We start from the raw sequence: 25,090 nt of genomic DNA on the forward strand, positions 1-25,090 counted from the left end.
CACGGTGGAGTCTGGAGGCCCACAGCCCCCACCTCGCGGGCCAGGCAACAATGGGGGGCTCTTGGGACTGCCCCTTCTGAGGGGGCCTCCAGGGCAAGCGGCCTGGGGTCCTCCACCTACCCCTTTGTTAGCCAGGTCTGGGCTAGACTGCCCGCGCTTACCTCGTCCTTGCCATGGAAGAGCCACTCGCTGCCATTACTCAGCCTAGGAGGACAAAGGGTTTCCTGTCATGGAGACACCTTTGGAGGGGGCGCTGGGCAGAGGGCTGGCCCAGCCTCTGCCACAATTCCCTGAGCCGAAGATCCAGAACCCTCTCAGGCAGCCCAGCACTTTCTGAGAGGTCAAAGTCTGGACCATCAGCCTCTTTGATTTGAAAAACCCCTGAGGAGTAGCTCAGGCATGGAGCTGGTCCCATACAGAGGGCCTCTGCCCTGCCACTAATGCCCAATCAAGCCATCAACCTGAACTTTCAAAGGCCAGGAAGGCCTCACCTCAGTTTAAAGACATGCTTCTTCTTTTTGTAGTTGGCAGCAATCTCACAGATGGCATGTCTCAGGGCCAGGGGTTCCTCCCCATGGTAGGGCATCCCCAGGGCCAGGTTCTTGGCATCCTTGTAGAAGGTTAACTCACTGTTCCTGAGCACACAGTACAGGTTGTTCCAGGACCTGCAAAGATGCAGACAGGCAGGTCACCCGCATCCTGATACGGCATCTCTGGTGTCAATTCCTATAGCTTCACCATTAAAACAAAATTACAGCATGTTTGTTCTGATACATAGTAACATGTTTTATTGTTAAAAAATCATCTGCATGTAATTTCATTACAAAAAAATTAGCTATTATTAACATTTTATGTGTTCCTTCTAGTCTTCACATTTTCATTTTTTTTTTTTTTGCTATTCACAGATAGCTAAAACTTGGTTATGTATATATTCAATTTTATATCCTGTTTCTAAGCGTAACACTAAATCATGAGTATTTCTCCATATCCTCAAATATTTCTTTTTTTGCTGGGCACGATGGCTCACACTTGTAATCCCAGCACTTTGGGAAGCCAAGGCGGGCGGATTGCCTGAGGTCAGGAGTTCGAGAGCAGCCTGGCAAACATTGTAAAACCCATCTCTACTGAAAATACAAAAATTAGCCGGGCTTGCTGGTGCATGCCTGCAGTCCCAGCTACTCAGGAGACTGAGACAGGAGAATCGCTTGAACCCGGGAGGTGGAGGTTGCAGTGAGCTGAGATCCCGACACTGCACTTCAGCCTGGGTGACAGAGATGAGACTCCGTGTCAAAAAAAAAATATAAAAAATTTATATATAATATATAAATATATATTAAATATATATGTTATATATGTGTGTATATATACATATGTGTATGCATATATACATGTATATATGTGTATATATACATATGTGTATGCATATATACATGTATATATGTGTATATATACATATATGTATGCACATACACATGTATAATATATGTATATATGTATATATAAATGTTATATATGTAATATGTATATATTATAAATGTAATATAATATATAAATGTTATATATAATATATAAATATAATATATAATATAAACATATATAATATTTATATATTATATATATATTTTTAGGCTGAGCCTCTGTCACTCAGGCTGGAATGCAATAGCCCGATCTCAGCTCACTGCAACCTATACCTCCCAGGTTCAAGCGATTTTCTTGCCTCAGCCTCCCAAGTAGCTGGGACTACAGGCACAAGCCACGGCTAATTTTTGTATTTTTAGTAGAGATGGGGTTTCACCACATTGGCCAGGCTGGTTTTGAACTCCTGACCTCAGGTGATCCACCTGCCTCGGCCTCCCAACGTGCTGGGATTACAGTCCTGAGCCACCACGCCTGGCCCATATCCTCAAATATTTCTTAAAATAATTTTGAGTAGCTATGTGGAAACCTATCACAATCCCTTTATTGATGAACCTTATAATACTGGAAAATTTGCCCATAATTTAAATAGCAATGTGATGAACATTCTTACACATAAATCTGTGCCTGTAATTCTGATCTTACCTTGAAGTACACTTACAGAAGTGGAACTATTACGTTTTAAGACCAACAGTAAAAAATTAACTTTTGAAGTATTTCTACATCCATTAGCGTATTTGATTCTCACTACAGAACTGTGAAGGAATGAACAGGTCTTTGTGTCGGTGATTGTTTTTTGTTTTGATGAGATGTGCCAAGCATACTAAACTTTTTAAAGGAGCAAATTTTACAAATAGGGCTCATGTCAGCTAGGCGAGGTGGCTCACGCCTATAATCCCAGCACTTTGGAAGGCTGAGGTGGGCGGATCACGAGGTCATGAGTTCGAGACCAGACTGACCAACATGGTAAAACCCTGTCTCTACTAAAAATACCAAAAAAACCCCAAAACAAAACAAAATAAAAATACAAATTAGCCAGGTGTGGTGGCACATGCCTGTAATCCCCGCTACTCAGGAGGCTGTGGCAGAAGAATCACTTGAACCCGGGAGGCGGGGGTTGCAGTGAGCCAATATTGAGCCACTTCACTCGAGCCAGGGTGACAGAGTGAGACTCTGTCTAAAAAAAAAAAACGAACAAACAAAAAAACAAATTGGGCTCATGTCAACTGGCATGTTTGGTGAGAGCATCAAATTCATAACTGAAGAGGTGGGCTGGCCCGAGCCTCTTCATTCACACATGGGAAGCATGTTGCTACATTTCTACAGTAACAGACTCTGTTTCCTCCTCCTCTTCATCCTCCTCTGTCCCCATCTTCTCCTCTCCCTCTTCTCCCCCCTTACTTTTGAGGGCAGGAAGGTGGGGAAACTAGTAGAGCTCATAGGGAGGAAGTTCTGGAAGGTCAGAGAGAGAAACTGACCATGCAAAGCTGGCTGAAAAGCCATTTTACGAAGCCCCATTTCTCACTCCGCGCTCAGGGATCTTTCCTCTAGCAGAAAGGCAGTTACTAAGAAGGAACTGGGTCTTTGGAGAAAGAGCTTGCCTTGAACAAATGACTTAACCTTTCTGAGACTCTGTTTTCCCCACGGAAAAGAGAAACATCAATGTCACAGGATTGTTGCGAAGATGTTATCAGTCCTAACATAATGCCTAGCATATAGTAGGTGCTCAGTAAATGTTAGTTTCTCTTTTCCGGGTAGACTGTCCATTTAAGCAACAAATAAACCTTTTCAGGGCAACTGGGCCCCCAAATGGTTCCTTTTTGGAATTTGGAATCCCTTTCGTGAGTCCCCCAGATACACCCAGCATGCTCATGCTGCCAGCTGTCCCTGGGAATACGGCTGGCTTCAACCTCCTGGTGCTGCCCTATTTTCCTGGGACCCTGGACGGCTGCTAGAAAGAGGAGGCCCCCAGGGGCCCCAGACAGAGACAGCCCTAGATAGACCAAACCCAAGGGCATGACTGTTTCAGGGTCAGGAAAGGACACAACCTTTGAGTCAGTTCCTTGGGGTCATAGAGTCACCAAATGACAGCACTGGAAGGGACCTCTGGGAGGCAATAGGCCATGCCCTATCCCCATCACTCCCATTTTACAGCTGAGGACACTGAGGCCTAGAATGGTAAAAAGTGGGGCTCGAACAAGGATGTTGTTAGTGCCAAGACCTACCTAACCTTTAGAGCTACCTATCCCTAGCCCTGGGATAACAGGATAATAATAGCTAGTGTTCACCAAGTGTGTTCACCTACTGTGTGCCAGGAACAGTATCTGTAGTGAAAAGACATACTGTTCTCATCATCCTCTCCTTCCAAATGGGGAAACCGATTTAAAGAGGTTGAGTAACTTGCATGAAGACATAAGATTTGAACTCAGGACCAGAACTGGAGATGAGCTTTCCCATCATGCCAAGTAGCCCTTGGGGCTGGCCCAGAGGGGGTGCCCAGGAGCTCTCACAGGCCGAGGCAGAGGCTCTGCTGGCAGAGAGATCCCTGGGAGCTGTCCAACCTCCCCTCAGCCAGCAGCCTCTCCCGTGCTCACCTGTTGGAAGCCTTCTTGTTGGGCCCCTCCAGGTCGTGCTTGCGGCCCAGGTAGCCTTCCATCTGCACACTGTGCCCATGGTCCCGCGGGGCTAGCAGCGTTGCAGGCTCATCACCCTCGCTCAGAGGCGTATCTAGGACCTTAAAGAGGGGCTCCGTGGCGGGTCTCTCGTCCCCAGCAGATTTCTGCCCATCCTCGTGCTGCCCCGGCGGTGGTGGCTGCTGCAGGTTCTGAGGCCACGTTCCCTCTTCTTCCCCCTGCTCAGGGCATAGGGAGGAGCACACCTTTCTGAGGACTCTGGCCTAGAGATGGCTGTTCTCAGCAAAACTGGGAGGTCAGCAGCCACCCTCCCCGCACCCCCAAGCCTACTTCCTTTCTACTCCCACCTCCTGGCTCACCCTGGTTCTCCCACAACCTGCTATGGGTGCCCACTTGCTTCTCTACTCTGCCTGTGCTTCTGGCTCCATTTCCACCCATTCTTCCTTCAGAGAGCTGCACGGTGGCCCCCTCTCTCCAATGTAACATAGCAACGGAAGGTTCTCAGAGTGAGCCAAAGAGGCCTGAGTGATTATTTCATTAAAGGGGTGTGAGGGAGGGCAGGTTCCAATGCTATTGGCAAAGCTCTGGCCCCTCCCCTTGCTGCAGCCAGACACTCATATGAGGAAAATTCTGCTGCTAAGACAAGTTCGACAACCACTTGTAGTAGAATGTTGAATGGGAACTCTTCTGGTACCTTCAAATTGTGCCTAAAGCCCTAAAACTAAGGGTACCAGGTCCTAAGTCTGCCCCCGCCACCTTACAAAGGGAGAACCCAGACCCTCCCTGGCCAACAGGTCTAACAGGTCCTCTCTCCATCATTGGGTGAGAACTTTTTGGACAGGGCAGTGGTTCCTAACCCTGGCTGCCTTCCGCAATCACCTCAGGTGCTTTTAAAAGAAACACTCTCAGGCTCCATCTCAAGATGCTGAGTTAACTGGCCTGGGGGTCGGCACATTGGTATTTCTTACTGAGCATTTCATGGGACCTAATGCGCAGCAGCTGAGAATTCCCCTCGTAAGGAGGCACTGCCTTGGGGAACTTCTGTGGTCTTTACCTCCCTGCACCTCCCTGTGGAGACTTGGGGATCCCTGGCCCCTGCCCAAGTCAAGGGCGGGGCCTCCAATGGTGCCACTCACTGTATGACGTACAGGTGCCCATGAGAAGGGAAGCTGACCTGCCATTCCCTGGCTGGGTGTCTCCTTATGCTAGACCTTGCTGATCTGCCCTTTTGCCTGTTGGGGCAGCAGGGAGCGGCTTCCCATTGCCAGGTGGGACAAGAACGGGTGGATCTCCTCCGTGCCAAGTGAGCACCAAGGAAGGCAGCCTTGCTGGAGCCATCTGGCCAGGACCCAGTCCCAAAGGCCTGACTGCTAAACACCTTTCAGCAAGAGGTAGGAAGGCCCCCAAGCAGCTGGATGCCTGAAGCACCAAGGACATCTTTAGCCAGGAGGTAAGAAAAGGAAGTCCTTTTTCTGCTCCCTCCTCCCCGCCCCAACAACTGAAGACAGAGGTCCAGAAGAGTGCAGGGGAGGAGCGGGAAGGAGCCAGGAGAGAGCAAACCATGTTCTCCCTGGTCTGGGTTCTTCAGACCATGGGGCAAACCCGAAACAGGGGATGGAGGATGGGAGGATGTGGGCCCCATGTTGGACATCAGATTGAAGCTTTAAACTGAAACAACTGGGTAGACTTTTTATCCACTGAAAGTGACCAGGGTCTGCCTGAGGTGGCCTTAGGAATGGGAAGGGGGACTCAATGGAGACGCTGGAAGGCAGTGGTTGCAAGAAAGATAAAACTGGTCATGTTTGTATCTCATCAAATTAGGACCGTTCAGTAAACAGGTTACATGTTAGGATTCCAGTGAGATTTCATTTAAAGAAAGGGGTTTGTGGCTGGGAAAGTTTGGAAACCACTGACCTAGTCTAACGCTTTCGGTCTATAATGAGAAAACCAATGCTCAGAGAGGTCGATGACTTGCCCAAGGTTATACTGTCAGAGTAGGCAGATAGATATGAGTAGGAGGGGGAGCCCCTGAGAAAGGGAGGTCTGGAAAGTCTCACACCCCGGAGACCACCCAAAACATTCACGCTAGATATGAGCAGAGAGGAGGGGAAATATCTATGCAGGAAGGAATGCCGCAAGACACCCCTTAAGACGCCCAGTCACCACTCACTCTGCAGTTAACCTGTGGGAATGTAGCCAGCTGCACACTAAGGAGGGAAAGAAGGCAAAGGAGAAATTCCTACGAGATATGCAGGTGCAATAAATACCAATATACACCCTTCCTGGAGTGGCAGTAATTAGCAACGTCACCATTCGGTAGGATTCGTATCCGACACCCGCCCCTGCAGGTTCATCAGCAGACAGTAAGGGGGAGTCCCACAAACCTGGGGCAGGAACTAGGTGGGGCGAAAAGATGGAGACATAAGACAGAGGCAGGGAATTAGACAAAGGGAGAGACTTGAGACAGAGGCAGGAACTTAAAGAGTGTGTGGAGGAACTTAAAAACCGCAAGGCAGAACTCTCGAGTTGCTGGGTCATCTTCTGAGCAGCCTGCTCTGCCTCATCTTTCGGAGTGTACTGTCTCTGCTGCTACCTCACTCTTGCTCTGAATACTGCTGCTTCCCAAGCAGACCCACTGGTTCCTCTCTTGGAGTCTACTTCAATAAACTCCCAGGCCGGGCGCAGTGGCTCACGCCTGTAATCCCAGAACTTTGGGAGGCCGAGGCAGGCGGATCACGAGGTCAGGAGATGGAGACCATCCTGGCTAACACAGTGAAACCCCGTCTCTACTAAAAATACAATAAATTAGCTGGGCGTTGTGGCACGTGCCTGTAGTCCCAGCTACTTGGGAGGCTGAGGCAGGAGAATCACTTGAACCCAGGAGGCAGAGGTTGCAGTCAGTGAGCCGAGATCACACCACTGCAGTCCAGCCTGGGAGACAGAGTGAGACTCTGTCACAAAATAAATAAATAAATAAACAAATAAAATCGCTGCTCTTTATTTTCCTTCATAAACCTTTTGCTTACATTACTACTTGGTCTCTTGGCTGAATTCTTCCAAGTAAGACCAAGAATTGAGGACTCCGCATTTCCTGGTAACAACAAGGTTAACAGGTATAGGAGGCGGTTTGGAACATGCACTCCCAAAATGGACAGACCTGAGCTTTTATCCCACCTTTATGGTGTTCATCTTTTCCCACCTTAGTGGCCCCTGAGGGTTGTGGGCAGGCCACTCTTCTCTCTATGCATCTGGCAGCCTTTGGACCCTAGACTGTTTGCAATGAGCCAGCATTGACCATAAGGATCTGGAGGCCCAAAAGCACTGCCTGGATCACCGTAGCAAGGAGGAAGAGCAGGAGAGGCAGGGATGGGACTGGAAGCCTGGATTGGGGTCCTTCTGTGGATCCTGCACTCTGACTTGGGTATGCATCTGGGGAGGGCCTGCTTTTCCTCCAAGAGGGGTGGGAGTAGGTTCCAGAGGAGGGGACATGGGCTGCACTGTTGCTCCTGCTACCATCAGTGCTCTCCCTGCCCTTGGGTCTCAGAGAAGCAGCCACGGCAGATATAGGGAGGGAAGCTTGCCAGACCCTCTCAGCCATGTTCGCCCCTCTCACCCAGGCTCTGCTCTCCTGGGACTGGTTTTGCTAGAGACCTCTGTGTCCACATTTTCTTCCTATACTTCCATTCCATTTTCCTCCCTTTAGAAAACTGTCCTCTGAAAATAGAGATGGACTTTGCCAGGGCTGACTCCCAACTTAATCCCATCTTTCTTCTGTTTCCTCTTAATGGGTGCCTGGTCCACATTCCTTGGCAGGGACATTCAGAGGCCATGCCAGTGCAATCAAAACTTATATGACCGGGGCACAGGTTGGCTTTGGAAAATGGGAGTTTCCAATGTATGCAAAGATTTATTTGGCGTTCCTGACTGCTCCTGTAGAGACAATTTAAAATGCATCCTGTCCTCTCCACCCTGAAGGCCAAGGCCAAGAATGAGGGTGAGAGATGAAGGAACTGGGCTTTGGCAGGGCTTCCCTTCCTCTCTGGGAGAGGGGAGCGGACACAGGTGAGAAAGGTGGGGTGTAATGAAGGTGGGTACAGAAGACGGGGGAGAGGCTTTGGGGACAATCCTTTCATCCCTTCCTCAGCTCCCAGGAGTCTGGCCAACTCCCTGGAGGGGTACAAGGAGGAGGAACCAAGAGGGGCTGGGGTGAGGGAAGAAGGAGGACAGGGATTTCTAGAAGGCCCTGTGAGCAGAGACACCAATGAGCTCTCAGACGGAGCTGGCCCCTTCCCTCAGCCCTCTTCCTGCTCTCCCATCCGGGACCACCAGCAGAGGGCCTCATAAGAAGCCCACCCCTTCCCAGGTGTTGGGTCAGACAGGTCTGGAGTGAGAGTCCCTTGAATTCCATCTGGGGGAAGGGAGAGAACCTTCCTGACTCAGTTAGTGGGAGTGAGCCCGTGACCTACTTCACAGGTGGTTTGCAGCCTTTAAAAGTGAGGTCATGTCTGTAAATGTTGGCTCTCTTATGATCCTTCACCCCTCCCTATCCACCCCTGCCTCCCTGGGGCTTTGCTGAGCAATTATTGTGGCCAGTGTCCTGTGGGGCTAGTGTAAGGATCTCAAAAACCCTCTTGTTCCTGGAGTAGTGGATGCTCAGGACTGAGAAATGGGGAAAGGGAATCTCAGCCATTGGCAGGCAAGGCCTCAGCCCCTCCTTTCTCGGCCATTTTCGGTTGGAACATTCTGAGGCTTGAGACAGGAAGGGGAAACCATGCGAACAGGTAAGCAGTGCAGAAGGGCCTGAGGCCCCACCCCTTTAGGGCAGTGCAGAAGTGGCCTGAGGCCCTGCCTCAATGCTTGGAGTGGGGCACTGAGGTGGAGGGGCCCCGGAAGCCAAAAGCAGAGGTCCCCAGGTCTGGCCCAAGACAACAGCGTGCTGCTGAGTGGAAGGCTCTGGTAATTCACAAGCGGATTTTACAAAGACCTCACAGCTTTGTCAAGAAAAGACTTTGAGGAAGGTTGTATGTAGATACATATCCAAGAGGTCAAATCCTTTTCTGAAGCAGGACCATTTTTAAAAAAGTTACTCTTGGGGTTCCCATCTGCCCAGGGAAAGTGCTCAAACAACAGAGAGCAGGCTGGAGGGACGGCCAGATGCTGCTGGCAGGCTCCTTTCTTGGGGGAGGGGAGGTGTGGGAGCCTGACACAGCCCTGCAAGCATGTGAGTGTGTATGTAAAGATCTTTTGCAATTCATAAGAGATAAGGAATTTCTCTGGGGCCTTTTATTTCTAGCCATTCCTCTGGGAAGGGTATGTAGGTAGAATCAACAATGGGGGCCTTATCAGGGAAGCCGGTGGGGGAGGCTGGGGATGGGGTAGATGAAGCTCCTGTGAGAAAAGAGATTCTCAGAATTCTAGAGCTGGAAAGAGGCCTTGGGGTCATGGGATTCAGCCCTTCCTATCTCAGATAGGAAAACTGGGTTCCGGAAAAGCTCAGTGATGGCTGAGATTAGAGCACACAGCAAGTTAGTAGCAGAGCTGGGGCAAGAATCCATGGCCCTGCTTCCCTATCCACACAATGCCTCTCAAATTGGAAAGGGCACCGCAGGTGGTGCAGGAAGGCAGGGAGCCAAGTAGCTGGGCAGGGACCCACCCGTGAGCCCCTGGCTGCGAACCTGCAGTGGGAGGCCTGTGGTCCTGTTGGCTCAGCCCTGCCTCTTTCTAGGCCAGATCCATCAAGGACCTCCCAGCTGACCAGCTGAACCATCCAGCCATGCCAACTGTGGGCCCTGGGTCAGGCTAGCAGCGTGCTTTGGCAGACGGACCCACCTCCCCTGAGCCTTAGGGCTAATAAGAGGGGCTGAGGTGAGGGTTCTCTGGCTGCCCCCCTGTAAGTAGGCCATGGTCTTAGGTGGGGACTGCCTTGACTGACAGGAGGTGGGATCTGGGGACAGAAAGGACCAGGAGAGTCAATGCTGGCTACTCATGTGGCTGAGGTGTGACTGAGGGACCGGCAGGTTCTACCCAAAGGCGCCACGTATGGTGGAGCTGATCTGAGATTCCCTTCCAACTCTGCTGTAAGGCAGGGGCTGTGCTGGAGTCCTCAGGTCATCAGGAAGATGCAGATTCCACCTGCACCACTGAGGGCTGTCACCCACCAGAGCAGGGGACACTCTGAAGGAGGAGAGTCTGCTGCTTGGAAGAAATTCTGGGTGTCCAGCTGGGGGCAGCAAGGGAGTCTAGACCATAAGTGGAGGTGAAAGAGACTTGGGGAGCGGGCTGAATAAGGGAAGGCACTACCTTTAGTCCTCTGGTTTGGGGAATAGGCAGGGGGAAGTGTCTGAGCTGTGTGTACTGGCTGTGGGATCGTAATGTCAAAGGAGGGCAGGGGACAGGCAGCATCGGTTGCTGGTTGACAGGGATCAGTGGAAAAGAGGGCACAGCCCTTTTGGGGCCTCACAGGATTGTAGTCAAACCAATATGGAGAGGCCACAGGCTCCCAATGGGTGGGGGATGACCATCTCCGGGTCTTTGCAGTCTTGCAAAGTCAAGCAGGAGTCTGTGTAAGCTTGACTTTTTAGTGTCCTGCCTTGCTAGGAAACTGGCTTGGGTGGGGGAGGTAGGGGGTTGGGGTCTCCACAGAGGATGTGCAAAACAGGCCAGGGACATGGGCAGATGGGTAAACGTCTTCTCTGGGCCAAAGGAGGTGAAGGTGTATGTCCAAGCTCAGCCAGCAGGTGGCGCAGGGGACCGCACACAGACGACAAACTCCTCAGGCTCCCAGGAGAAACACAACCTGGCTGGGGACCACAGGGTCTTTCAGAGGTTCTGAAGATGCTCAGCGAACCCGGATGCATTTACAAGCAAAGAACACAGGCAACAAGGTCTCTCTAAAGGTAACGCCAATGAGAACTAGGGCCTGAGGATGCACCCCAGAAACAGACTGACTGCAGCAATGGGATGCATCGTGCCATGACTGAATTCATGTTAGAATTCACATGCTTTTAAGAGATGAAGGACTGAGGTAGGGGATGGAGGAAAATGAAGGGACTTAAATGATCACCTACTAGGTACCAGCTACTCTACCTACATCGTCTCTTCCAATCCTCCCAGCCTCTCTACAAGGCAGGTAGTTATTACCCCCCGTGTTACAGACGAAGGAAACTGGGGGTCATAAAGAATGAGTGACCTGTCCATAGTCACACATTAGTGAAGAACGTTGAAGATGCAGGTCTGTCTGGCACCAAACTCTGTGTTCTTACTAAATCCTGCTGCAAGAGGGGAGACCTGTATCCTCACTCCAGAGGAAAGCACCTGTCCGATGGGGTTTGCAGTCTAAATGAGATGACCTTGGCTTATGCAAAACACATGGCTGATTGACAGAGGCAGCATAATCATGCCAGAGCTGGAAGAGGGGCTTGGGGCCAAACAAGACCCCCTGCTAGATGCCTTAGGCAACCAAAGAGTGCTGGTGACTGTGGGGTGCAGGGAGCAGGCAGCCAAGAAGTGTTGCCCTCGCCCAATGTCTGATGTCTCAGCTCTTGTCCTCTGGGTGAGAAGGGCTGTCACTGGGTGGGTTGGAAAGGCTGTTCAGAAGACAGTTGTTTGCAAGAAAAGAAAAAGAAATTGTTTGTTGAGCTGAGGGCAGCCAAACAGATGAAGAGATGGCAACTTAAGGTAGGCAGAGACAGATGCCTTAAAGGAGAAAGCAGAGGCTGTTGCTGAACAGGGGGAAAGAACCAGGGCGGGGAGCTGAGGCTGGGATGCATGGTGAGGAGTCCCCTGGATTGCAGGCCAAGGGATGGGGAGGGGCTCTTATGAGAAGTTGGGTAGGAAAGCAGTCCAGTGCAACACTGCACCCCAGAGTCCAGCTGTCTGAGACGGCAACTGGGGGGCCTGGCCAAGATGACAGGAAGGGATGTAGGGCAGAAGGGCACCCGGTAAAGCAAATGGAGGGGAAGGGGAATGGCAGTGTGCAGGGGAGGAGAAACCTGGTCCACTGTCACCAGGGCGTGAGAAGAGAATGAGGCTTCCTCAGGAGCTGTCTTCACCATGCCCACCACCTGTGTGACCTCTTCAGGTCCCTGCCCTGGAGGAGCTGATGACTGCTTAGTCGCTCAGTGGTCCTGAGCCAGCCACTCAGCATTTGAAAGACTAGAGAGAGCTAGAAGACACTGACTCCCCCATCGATATCTGCCACCCAGTGGTCACGTCGTCCACTTCAAACCCATTTCTGAGATGCCTCCAATGTTTACTGAGTCTCATCCTGAGGCCATTAGTATCTAGGATGTTCTGAAACACAGCCTGAAAGAAATAATTTAGGAAGAGTCTTTAGAGCAGAGGGGCCAGGAATATTAAATCTGACCACAGCAAAGAGAAAGGGACATGCCCAGCAGCGGGCAGGTGTCCAGAAAGAGCCTACAGCAGGTTTCTCCAGGGAGACAGGCGCAGTGCCAGAGTGTAGGCAGACACACCCCTGCCACACTGACTCAGGCATACTGGGTAGACAGGAACACGCCCAGGTTTTGGGGAAAACTGACGTTGTTTCCAGCTGGGTCTGCCCATTACCAACAAACATAAGATTTGCATTCGCTGCAAAATGTCTGAAAGAGCAGCAGGAGGAGAAGGAAAGACTGGGAGAGCTGGTTCAGGCGAGAAGAAACACAGCTGCTGTCTCCACACCCACATCTCTTCCATCCAAGGACGTCAGAGCCCCACCGCTGGCCGCTGATGAAAGCTCCTGGCTGCCTGCCAGGGAGGCTGCTGCTGGGGGAGGTGCCCAGGTTGCCAAGGGGCAGCAGCAGCTGGAGCTAGCCAGCCAGACACCGGCCAAGAGGTGGTCCTGGCTGCAAGTCCAGTACCTGCTCAGCCCCTCATGTTCGTAAGTGCTGGTTACTTCCCTGAAGCCACATAAACCTTTAATTCTATGGGAATGGAGAAGCAAGGGACCTAGGAGTCTCAGCTTCCATGTTCAGCCCTAGCGAGATGCTCAGGCCCTTTCTCCATGGTCACTGGCTGCACAGGCGGTGCTGGAAGGCCTCGCGCAAGAAGGGCATCTGTGAGCTGCCTTTGGGGAAGACAGCTTTCCCTGACTTCCTGATGAGAAGGCTGATAATGAGGGGCACCCAGCAGCTGCTTTCTGGAGTGGCCTGGCATCCCGGGGTCCCTCTGCACTATAGCCTGGATCTAGCCTTGGGGCTTGGAGGCAGGCAGGGTATGTTTATCCCACACAGTGAGCCCTAGCAAAGGCGATTAGGAGCACCAATCCCTTTCAGGGACGTCACACATGGCGTCACCGCAGCCCTGCTGAGGGAGTTCTCAGAGCAGTTCCCGCTTCACTTCCCAAACCAGAATCAGGCACAAGGGACAGGAAGATACGCAGGGCTGTGCACTGGGGACCTTTAGCCTGGGGGGACTTGCAGCATCTTCAATACCATTTCTTCTCCATGCAATCCGCCTCCTTCCCTCCCAGGAGAAAGCAGCCTCTCACCACACATGTTACACTGGGGCTTCTGAGGCACCCTGAGCCCGGGAGGTGGGGGATGCTCAGCAGGACCCCCAAGTCCTTCCCAGGGCCACAGCCCCAGGTGAAAGGGAGGTGCTCAGTCTTGAGCAGGTCTGCCTGCTCACTGCCGAGGGTTTCCTGGCAGACCTGGGCCTCCTTCAGGGCACTATCCTGACCGTAGCAGAGGTGCAGCCCCGCCTCTACTCCCCCACAGGGACAAAGGCAAACACCCTAGCCCTTTACTTCTTCTTTCCCATCTCCCGTCTTACACCAGTGGGTACCTGAGACCAGCTGGGTACCATAGCACTAAGCACCAGGCAAGAGGAAAGTGGTGAAAACTACTTCTCCCAGCCCCTCCCTATAATTTGCTAAATTGCTGACATACAGGAATGTTCCAGACTTTCGGTAATTCTCCAGAGAAGGCTTTATAAGAGCATGGAGACTCAGGGGATTAGGTGGTTTATCTAAAATCATGCAGGAAGTTTCCAACAGAATTGAGGACTAGAACCCAGATGTCCTGACTTCCCCTCCAGCAGTTTTGTCTTTTGTGAGTGAGGTCTCGTTTCTTCTGCCTGGCCTCCTATGCACTTACCTTTATGAACGTATTGGCCTTTACCAGAACACGCTCTAATGTGAAAAGGCAAGAGGTGAGGGAAGGTGGTGGGACCGTGCAGTGATGTGCTTGAGAAAGAGGCTGATGTGTGGGATGGCAGCTCCAGTCACCATGTGCACACACACACAGGGAAGGGTAGGACTGGGGAGGGGTGCCGCCCTGTGGTGTGCAGCTGTCCAGACAGGAGCAGGGGTGCCTGGTCCACTCCCATCAGTTCCCCCCAGCAGGAAGCCGACATGCACGGTGAGGGGTTGTACATGAAGCAACACCGCATGGATCTATTCTATAGGGCACTGACACCAGACCACACACAGAGGACCAGCAGGAGAGCCACCGTCCCCCAGGCCTATCCCAGAGGGGAGGCGCAGCCATTGGTCATTGCTCCCTGGGAGAGGCCTGCGGTTCTGTGAAGGGGTAGTCCCGGCCAGGCAGGCTGGAGGGACCGGCCGTTGGGCTTGCGAGGACTCTTCCAGAGCCAGGTTGGGCTTTCCCAACAGGCTGTGTCCTCCTCTTTCTCGCATCGAATTCGGATGGCGTATTAGGAGGGCCTAATACCTCTGAGGTTCATGGATCCCCATGAAAACTTAACAAAGGGCTCAGAAGACAGCAGCAGCAGGAAATCTGTGCATGAGGCCTTGGGTCTGGTGTTGAGTCACCATCTGGTTTCTTTCCGGCACCGGGCACAGTCCAGTCTTCTCATCTGCTGGAGTGGCTGGCTCTCCGGAAGGGGTCTCGAATGTGGGCTCACTCCTTCCCCCAAAGAGATCATCAGGTCCAAACAGGTTTTATTCCCCCCAACCCGGTGACGTTCAGGTGTTGGCTGGAGGCGGCTCTGATGCACAAGTAATTACATTTGCACGGACACACATGACACAGACAATGGATGGAGTCGCTCTGGTGCTCACCGAGGAGCCCGCACACCGGGACACTGCCACATGCAGACACACAGGGACGCACGGCAGAAGCAGGCGGGGGCAGGGCGCAGGGCGCAGGGACAGCCCCAGCCCGTGTACGCAGTCTATGCCGGGCCCCCAGAGTTTGCTCTCCTTCCGGCAGGGGCTGTTGCTGGGAAAAAGGGGCTGGGACGCAGTCCACCACAGACAGGGAGGCGAGACCCCACATGCCACACCTGGAGCTTCAGAGGGAACTTCTGGGAGAGACCCTTCAGCAGGAGCCCAGCAGTGCCCTCTGCTGGGCATGGTGGGCTGGTGCAGCTATGAAAGGGAGGCCTCTGGCCAGGCTGGAGGCCACAGAGGGGTGTGTGTGGGGGGTGAGGGGGAACGGGGAGGGGGGAGAACGGGGGGAGGGGGAGTTGGGGAGGGCATCTCCCTCAGATGGTGAGAAGGGTTGAAAAAGGGAGGCCTCACTGTTTGTACATGTTTCTGGGGGTGACTGGTGTACCAGAAACTTCCATCTGGAATGCCTGTCTTCCTAACCTCACCCCCAGGTTCAGGCAGGCTCACCGGGCACCTGGAGAGGTAGACTGCAGGAAGGATCTGTGGCTCCCTTGACCCCCGGTGCATCCTGCCACAGCGGGGACATGCAGGGGGAAGCCATGCAAGCTGTGTGCTGAATTCTTGCTTTCTTCTCGGTCAGCTGCTCCCCAGAGCAGATCCCTAAGCCTGGGTGACAGCCTCCCAACCTCCCTGCACAGACCCCATGGGGTCCTAAGGGGCCTGCTCCAGGTAAGGTTCTGAGGCACATGCCCTAGGCCTCTGGTAGCTGCTGTCTTGGGCTCTCCCTGTCCCTTGAGCCAGGCCTCTGGCTCATCCTCCTTTCCTACAAGTTGGGGGGATGACCCCTGTTACTCAAAGCCCTGGGATTCTCTTCAATTTTGCAGACTTCCTTCAAGTCTGTTCTTGTCCCAGAACCAGCTCCATATCCAGACTCACTGACCCACAGGCCTCAGGCGAGGTCTGTGGAAAGAGGAGAGGGCTCTGCATAGGGGGAAGGAATAGCCTACAAGGATGGGCAGCCCCACTTCACTACCGAAGATGCCCGCAGTGGGGCAGGTGGGATGGGACAGTCGAGTGGTGTGTGTCTGTGTGTGAGTGCGGGTGTGCGTACGGGGGGGTGTGATGTGTGTGTGCGTGTGTGTGGGGGGGTTGTGGTGTGTACATGTGGGTGTGTGGGGTGTGGTGTGTGTACGAGTGTGTACGTGTGTGTGGGGGGGGTGTGGTGTGTGTACGTGTGTGTGGATGTGTATGGGTGTGGTGTGTATGTGTACGTGTGTGGGGGGTGTGGTGTGTGTGCATGTGGGTGGGTGTGGTGTGTGTATATGTGTATTGCGTGTGGGTGTGAGTGGATGTGTGGGGGTGTGGTGTGTATGAGCGTGTGCGTGTGTGGGTGGGAGTGTGGATGTGTGTGTGGGTTGTGGTGTGTGTGTATGAGTGTGTATGTGTGTGTATGAGTGTGTGTGGGGGGTGCGGTGTGTGCATATGAGTGTGTATGTGTGTATGAGTGTGTGGGGGTGTGTGTATGAGTGTGTATGGAGGATGTGGTGTATGTGTACGTGTGTGGGAGTGTGAGTGTAGATGTGTGGGGTGTGGTGTGTGTATGAGTGTGTATGTATGTGTATGAGTGTGTGTGGGGGTGTGGTGTGCACATATGAGTGTGTATGTGTGTATGAGTGTGTGGGGGTGTGTGTATGAGTGTGTATGGGGGATGTGGTGTATGTGTACGTGTGTGGGGGGTGTGGTGTGTGTGCATGTGGGTGGGTGTGGTGTGTGTATATGTGTATTGCGTGTGGGTGTGAGTGGATGTGTGGGGGTGTGGTGTGTATGAGCGTGTGCGTGTGTGGGTGGGAGTGTGGATGTGTGTGTGGGTTGTGGTGTGTATGAGTGTGTATGTGTGTGTATGAGTGTGTGTGGGGGTGCGGTGTGCGCATATGAGTGTGTATGTGTGTATGAGTGTGTGGGGGTGTGTGTATGAGTGTGTATGGGGGATGTGGTGTATGTGTACGTGTGTGGGAGTGTGAGTGTAGATGTGTGGGGTGTGGTGTGTGTATGAGTGTGTATGTATGTGTATGAGTGTGTGTGGGGGTGCGGTGTGCGCATATGAGTGTGTATGTGTGTATGAGTGTGTGGGGGTGTGTGTATGAGTGTGTATGGGGGATGTGGTGTATGTGTACGTGTGTGGGAGTGTGAGTGTAGATGTGTGTATGGGGTGTGGTGTGTGTATGAGTGTGTATGTGTGTGGGTGTGAGTGTGGATGTGTGTGGGTGTGGTTGTGTATGAGTGTGTACGTGTGTGTGGGAGTGTGTACGTGTGTGGGGGTGTGTGTGGATGTGTGTGGGGGTGTGGTGTGTGTATGAGTGTGTACGTGTGTGTGGGTGTGAATGTGGATATGTGTGGGGTGTGGGGTGTGGGGTGTAGGAGTGTGTACGTGTGTGGGGTGTAGGAGTGTGTACGTGTGTGGGGTGTGTTGCGTGTGCAAGTGGGTGGGTGTGGTGTGTGCATATGTGCATGAGTATGTGGGTGTGTGGTTGTGCGTGAGGTGTGTGTATGGGGGTGTGGTGAGTGTGCATGTGTGTGTGCACCTGCATGTGTGTGTGCGTGTGCATGTGTGTAGGTGTGGGTGCAGGGGTGAGTACTGCCTAGAGGAAGGAGTTGGAAAATGGAAAGGATGGTACAGAAATGCACTAATCATCTCTGGCTAGTGTTTCCCCTCATGTAAATGGTGATATATTTATACAATAAAATTTATTAGATAAAACCAAACTAATAATGTCATGTCACTGGGCTGGCCTGTTTCCTCTGCGCTGAGGGGAGGAGTGGAGAAGGCCAGTACTCTCATGCGGAACACCTGAATGAGGACGCAGCCTGCTCTGCTGGGAGGTGGCTGCAGGGATGTGGGCAGGATGGAGGGCGGGGCTGCGCCAGCTCATCTCGCCTTCACCTGGGCTGAGCCTAGTAGGGGTGAGAGGGCTCTGGCTGCAGTGACTCCCAGGAACTAGACAAACGAGACCAGAGACTGACCGGGGACGTTCTCTCAGTGGCCGCATGGTGGGAAACCGGAGCCTCCCCTGCTGTCTCGCCTTCCTCCTCTTGAGGCCTAAGGAAGACACAGTCTCTTTAAAAACAAGCACCCCTCTGAGGCCAGTGCCTCCTGCAAGGCCTAACTTTTCACCCACGCCCACAGGGAGCAAGCTCCAAATAGCTCCCCATCCAGTCAGCCGGCAGCCTGGACAGTGCTCGGCAAGGAGCCGCCCAGAGACTTCTTCGGAGAAGCCAAGGCAGATTCTTCAGAAGGGAGCCAGGTTCCAGGCAGCACAGGCTGTGGGGCCCCGTGCTCAGGTGGCTCCAAGGCAGGGCCTCACCTGGCAGCCACTGCTCCCGGCCCCCTCCTCCTGCACCAGGCCTTCAGCCCGCCCGTGACTGGGGAAGCAAAGCTCCTCTGCCCTCATGCTCAGGCACTCCGGGCCTTCCTGACAAGGGTGCCCACTGTGAGAGGTCAAATGCAACTGGTCCCAATGTCAGGTTTCTGATGAAAGGCACCCCCTACTCCCACTTGGCAGAACACTCAGCTCCCCGGACACACGGCCACCACTCACCCAGTCTCCTCTGCGGGTCTCTCTGCAATCTGGCGTTCTTTCAGCTCAAGCTAGAGGAGGAGAAGGCCCAGGGGTCAGAGCAGCCACAGAGGCGAGCTGTGTTCTCAGATGACCTCCCTGGACGTGGCCCTGCACCCCCACACGCCCTGGCGTTCATTCCTTCTATAGTCAGCCCCTTCTGTCCTTTGCATTCGGAGGTCAGTACTTCCTGCCACTTGTCTTTCCTTCCCATTGTCCCTGCTGGCCAAGCCTGTCACACCATTCTAACTACCTAACAACTGGCCTGGAGTTCTTGACATGAGGGCATAGCTGCCACCCTCCTGAGCCTCCCAGCACTGTTCCCTGCTCACCGTGGTAGGCTTCTCCAGGGCAGCGAAGCGCTCTGCCCAGCTGGCCGTGGACTTCTCAAAAGCCTCGTGCCTCTTGATGAGCTTCTCCACACTGTCCACTGTGTGTCCAAAGTCCCCGCTGGCCAGGTAGGGCTCCTGGGCGATCAGCCACGCCTCAGCCACAGAGGCGTCCCTCGAGAACTGGCACACCTCCAGCACTGCCAGGGGGAACAGGACACAGACCCCCCCACAAGGCCCAGGGCCTGTTAGCACCCAACTGCTCACTCCTGATTAGGGCCAGTGGTCAGGCTGGTGGCCTGAATAGGTGTCCCTAAACCACATGGATACCCTTGCTGCCTGCAGCCACCCCATTCCACACTGGGCCCCTAACCTAGCTTCACAATGGTTATATGTTTTCAGAGAGAGGGCTTCAATCTGTCACCCAGGCTGGAGTGCAGTGATGTGATTATGGCTCATGGCAGCCTCAGCCTCCTGGGTTCAAGTGATCCTCCCATCTCAGCCTCCCATGTGGCTGGGACTATAGGTGTGCACCACCACACCCAACTAATTTTTGTTGTTGTTGTAGATAGGGTCTCCCTATGTTGCCCAGGCTAGTCTCAAACTCCTGAGCTCAAGCAATCCTCCTGCCTTGGCCTCCCAAAGTGCTGGGATTATAGACATCCCACCATGCTTGGCCCAATAGTTATATTTTTTAAATTATATTTTTCACTAATTAGAACCCTATTTTGAAAACAAAATGTATTTTAGATGTCTCTGAGAAGGAGTCTTCTGCCTTGAACATTCTTCCCAGCCCTTGGCTGTCTCACATGATGCTGGATGAGTGGCCAGAGGACCAGTTGGCGCTTCTTGGCTCTCAACTCCTCCTTGAGTGGTGGCTTTTCCCCACCTCTCATCAGCACCCAGCTGAAGGAGGAAGAGCCCCCTCTACGCTTGATATTCCTCAGGAGGAATGTCTGGGATTCATGAGAGCCTTACCCCAACCCCTCCCCCAGACCCCAACCCCTCCCCCAACCCTCAACCCCTCCCCCAGGGCATAGCTCTGCAGGCATACCAGCCTGGGCATGAGGCTGGGGGCAAGTGGGGCAGAGGATGTGCAGGGAGTGGGGGCAGCTGCCTGGTTAGAGGCTTCCAGCAGCGTGTCCACTCCAGCCTTCTGCCTAGACGGCTGAGGCCCCTGGCCCCAGAGCTTTGCTGAAGAGCAGTGCTGTGGGGGGCTCCTCTCTAGACAGTAGTGAAAATCCACCCATGGTGGCACCTCCCTATTCCCCTACTCCAGCGGGGGTACTCCTGCCCCCGGGCCCTGCCTCCGGGGCTCTACTCACACATGCGGAGCCGCTCCCAGCGGGCCTCCCACTTCTCATTCATCTCTTTCCTCCTAGACGTCACCTGCTGCAGTTTCTCGCGGATCTACGGGGAGGAAAGGGAGAAAAGTTCAGGCCTGGCAAACCCTTCCCCATCTGAGGCAGTGCATAGATGGGTCCTGCAAAGAATGCCAGGTTTGGTTCTACAGTCCTGGCTTCAAGTCTTGGCCCAGCTACTTGCCAGCTGTGCGGCCTGGGGCATGTTACTTAACCTCTCTGAGGCCCATGTGCCTCTCCTATCAAAGGAGGTCACCACCTCCAAAGTGTGTGCACCTGTGGGTGTTAGGCAGGTTATGAGCCTGCTCTGCTTTACTGAGTGGCCAGCTCCTTAAGGCAGGGAGTGTACTTGCTGGGGCTGCAATCCCCAGGCCTGTGTGCAGCCCTGATCTCTATGAGTGAGAGCAAGACAAGCTCCTCAGAAAAGCTGCAGCTCTCAGCTCCCTCCCAGGAGGCTGCCTGGCTCGCCTCCATCCCTGCCGTCCCCTCACCTCCTCTGAGGCCTGGTGCTGCCGCTGCAGCAGGGACTCGCCAAGCTCCAGGCAGGCACTGAAGTTCTTGCTCCGGGTTTCAATCTCTGCATTGATGCCCTGGTGATACTTCATGAGCAATTCCACAGAGGAGACATCCCTGCGGGACAGGAGGACAAGGGAAGAAGGGAACTCTGGGTCACTCTGGACTGCCTCTGTGTCCCAACCAGAGGGGCCCACCTCCCCGTGCCTGTGGGAGTCAGACCCTGCTCCCTCCTCTCTCTCTGGCCAGCCAGGGGGTCCTCCGCCAGCCCAGTCCCAGCAGGAACACAGATGCCCTAGTATCTCCCATTGCTCAGTGGCCAGAGCATGGGCAGTGGGTACAGAAATCCCAAAGAAGCCTGGGAATATTACTGGGCAATAAAAAGGAATAGGGTACTGACTGATGCTACAACATGGATGCATCTTGAAAACATTATATGAAGGGAAAGCAGTCAGTCACAAAAGACCACATATTGTATTATTCCATTTATATGAAATGTCCAGCATAGGCAAATCTAGAGAGATAGAAAGTCATGTAGTGGTTTCCAGGAACTGGGAAGAGAGGGGAATGGGGAGTGACTGCTAATAGGGACGGAGTCATGAAAATCTTCTAACCTTAGATTGTGGGGATAGTTGTGTAACAGCGAATATATTAAAAACCATTGAATGATACACACTAAATGGATGAAGTGTGGTATGGGAGTTATATCTCTGTAAGAATGTTTAAAGTAAGACCATCAGGACAGACACTGTAGGGGCAGAAGGATGGAGATGGATCAGCAATAACTGATGAAGTTGCACAGACTGGGCAGAGTGGTCTGATCTCTGCAGGGGCTCTCACTGCCCAATGCCTGACTCCTCCTCTCATGGACAATGAGCTTCTTCCTGAGTTTCGGGGGAAGGGCCCCCTCACATCCCAGGGCTAGGAGAAGAATGCGCAATCTTAGACCTACCCAGCTTTGGACATGTGAGTTGCTTATTTTCACTGACAGCCATGGTCACTGTGCCCATTGGAGAACCTGAATGACAGATGTCTCTCTCTCTACACCCAGGACTCTCCTGACTCCGAAACGATTGGTCCTCCCAGTGGAAGCTGAGCCAGGCCATTTCTGCCTAGATCCAGCCTCAGGCCTCAAGTGTCCCCCAGGGATTTTCATGGACCAATAATCCAGGACTGTCCCTCCAGGGACGAGCCCCAGTGCAGCACCCTGGTTGGCCGGGATCCTCTGGCCTGGAGAGGAGCTGCCTCTGCCTCAAGGACGCTCCCCTCACCTGGGCCTCTCCTGGGTCTCGATCTGCCGGATGATGCTGTCCATCCAGGAGAGGAGGTCACGGGCCATGCTGAAGAAGCGGAATTTATCCGCCGTGTCCACTAGCTGGGTCCGGCGCCCGGCACAGGCATCGAGCAGTGCCTGCCACATGGCAGACACCTCCTGCTCCTTGTTCTGGATGGCTTCTGCCTTCTCCCCAGCATATGCTGTCTGCAGACGGGTGGCCACGTCCTGGAACTGCTGCACCTGTGGTCAGGCAAAACCAGACATTGTTCCCTGGACATCGTTCCCTAGGTGCTGTGGTCCTAGGACTGGAAGGGCAGCTACATTCTCCTGGCCTACCAACTCAGGGCACTGCTGGAAGCTAGGATCTTCAGCCTCCACCCAGGGGGTGCTATAGGAGAAGGCTCCTTGCTTTGACACTTCTGCCTACCCAAGATACCTCTTGAACTTTGTGAAGGTTTGGGAGTGAGAGGAACTCCGTGCCCTTTGATCTCCTCAACAGTACACTAATGAGAGGAACTACGTACCAGGCACTGTTCTAAACACTTTCTATTGATGAACTCTCTTCATCTTTCCAACAAACCCATGAACGAGGTACTATTACTGTTGCTATTTTTGAGATGGGGAAAACGAGGCACAGGGAAGCTAAGTAACTGGTCCAGGGTCCCTCAAACTAGTAAAGGGCTACAGTTGGGATTTGCACCGTGCTCCTGAGTCCTCATTCTTAACCACTCTGTGTGCTGCCTCTCTAAGGAAGGGGTTGCACCAGATCCCCTGATTGAGGCTGGCCCCGGAGACAGTGACACCTCACTCCTAAGACCTCAGTGGGACTACATCTATCTCAGGGGCCCTGGCATCCCCAAATGCAACAGCCACACACCAGGCCCTCCACTCCAGCTGGAGGACACATCCCTAAGAGATCCCCTTTTGGATGAACCAGGGGCCCAGTGTACCCTGGTGTTCTGTCCCCAACCTCCGTGGGGCTGGTCTGGGATTGCACAGCCAGCCTACCTCTCCCTGCTGCACTGGAAGCTGGGGGAGCCCTCAGCAACAGGGGCCACCTTGCATTTGCCCTTTCTATCATACCAAGCTCTGGGGGACCCTAGGGATCTGTGGAGGGCAGAAATGACAGGGGCTTTGCCGGGGAAGGCAGGGGTTTGAACAGTAGAACTTGGGGGCTCTGCAGCTCCCATGTGGAAAGGTTGAAGTGCCTGGTGCTAAGTGTGTGGGGTCTATAGCTAAACTGCCAGGGTCTGAGCCCTGGCTTTACTGTGTACCCACATGTTCCTGGGAAACTTATGGGCCCTCTACCCCTCCCTTTTCTCATCTGCAAAGTGCAGGGAATATTAGCAGCTGCCTCAGAGGATGGCCTTGAGGGTCCAATGGCTACATACATTGCTCAGAAAAGCACCTGGTGCTAGAAAAGTGCTGTGCATGTGTTCACTAATAATACTGTACAACTGGAGAAACTGCACTGTATAGTATTATATGCATCGGCCTTTTGTGAGGATTCAGTTTAAAGAACGACTTCTGAAGCTAAGGAACATCTGAAAGCCACTGCTCCCTGCCCTGAGCTCCTGGCTGTCTAAGGAGGCGAAACCTCCTGGCACCCATCCTAGAGGTTTCCCCGCTGACAGCCAGGTTGGGACTGACACCCGGGTCTCCTGGAAGTTGGTAGCAGGTGGGTGGCTGAAGGTACCTGGACACCCAGCAGGTGGAGCTCCCGCTCGAAGGCCGTGTGCACCCGGTGGAAGGACTCCGCCGTGCTGGCGTCCAGCCCCACGTCCTCTGGCAGCTCGCGGTGCTTCTCGTCGATGAGGCCCAGGATCTCGGCACCCGTGTAGAAGTAGCGGTGCAGGTCGTAGGAGGCGGCCAGCAGCTGCATACGCGTGTCGATGAGCTCCAGCAGGTCTGCCCACATCTCGTTCAGCCCGTCCTTCCACTCAGCGATGGTGGCCGCCTCGCTGTGGCCCGCGTCGATGAGTCGCTCGATGAAGGCATTCACGTTGTCCACCCGCTCCTGCCCAATCGCCCCAGTCTCCCGGGCAAAGTCCCGGAACTTGTCCCGCAGAAGCTGGGTGTGGGGCAGACAGAAATGTGGTTATGGGGTGCAGAGGGGTTATAGGTGTCACCAGCTTAGCGGAAGACATTCCCAGGCAGTGACTGCAGCACCGGGAGCCACACTGTCACACCTTCCCCAGGGCAGGCCCCATCTGCGGGTCCCACCTCACACTGGGGAAGTCGCATCCTGCGCAGCACTCTGTGTGTCTCGAGTGAGGGCTGGCTGCGTCTACTGCATTAGAGAAAGACAAAGACAGCAGGAGCTGTGGCTACTCACAGTCACGTGGTCAAAGTCTTGCCCCATTTCCGGGGAAGAGGCCACCAGCTCCTTTTCTGAAATCCACTGCTCCAGGTCGTCAGTCTCCCGCTTGAGCTGGAACAGGTGGTACATGTTCTCCAGCTTGCGCTTGCGCTCTTCCGCCACGTCCTTCAGCCCTGCATAGTGCTTGTCCACTTGCCCCTGAAGCCTGATGATCTGCTCCCTGGAATTCAAAACCAAGAAGGCCCTCAGAGACAGCAGCCACGAACCCAGAGCAGTGGCTCGGGGGAGCCAACATATGCTGACCACAGCCCCCTGGCAGGGATAGGTAGGGAGTGAAGCTCTGGAGAAATGACAGGGGCTTTGCCGGGGAAGATCTGGGGAGAGAAGGGGCCACACCCTAGCCTCAGTGGATGACACACTGTGTCCTGGAGGAGTGCTTCCCATGGTGCCCCTCAATCTGGCAAGCTTACAGGGACAAGTGCAAATGGGGAATGCCTCCATTGTTCTTCCAGAGAGGCTGGGGGAGCAGCACTGCCTGAGCAGGGCTCCTGCAG

The 25,090-nt window shown here is 53.5% G+C and overlaps 1 protein-coding gene across 4 annotated transcripts in view; it reads right to left on the reverse strand.

Moving 5' to 3' along the window:
• The window catches only part of SPTB (spectrin beta, erythrocytic), a 137,615-nt gene that overhangs the window by 3,181 nt on the left and 109,344 nt on the right, over positions 1-25,090 (reverse strand). For 3 of the 4 annotated variants that reach the window (XM_015143891.3, XM_077941135.1, XM_077941136.1), the window contains 11 exons: positions 24,552-24,756; positions 23,913-24,287; positions 22,212-22,456; positions 20,919-21,057; positions 20,392-20,476; positions 19,070-19,266; positions 18,720-18,769; positions 18,145-18,220; positions 4,011-4,267; positions 492-665; positions 162-204 (listed from right to left, as the gene is read on the reverse strand). In XM_015143891.3, coding sequence (XP_014999377.3) covers positions 162-204; positions 492-665; positions 4,011-4,267; positions 18,145-18,220; positions 18,720-18,769; positions 19,070-19,266; positions 20,392-20,476; positions 20,919-21,057; positions 22,212-22,456; positions 23,913-24,287; positions 24,552-24,756 — 1,846 coding nt within the window. Of the gene's footprint in view, positions 1-161; positions 205-491; positions 666-4,010; positions 4,268-17,853; positions 18,221-18,719; positions 18,770-19,069; positions 19,267-20,391; positions 20,477-20,918; positions 21,058-22,211; positions 22,457-23,912; positions 24,288-24,551; positions 24,757-25,090 lie in introns of those variants that run through there. The other variant, XM_077941137.1, reaches the window with a different exon arrangement.

Source organism: Macaca mulatta, chromosome 7, assembly GCF_049350105.2.
Source record: "Macaca mulatta isolate MMU2019108-1 chromosome 7, T2T-MMU8v2.0, whole genome shotgun sequence".
In the NCBI taxonomy this organism is placed as follows: domain Eukaryota; kingdom Metazoa; phylum Chordata; class Mammalia; order Primates; family Cercopithecidae; genus Macaca; species Macaca mulatta.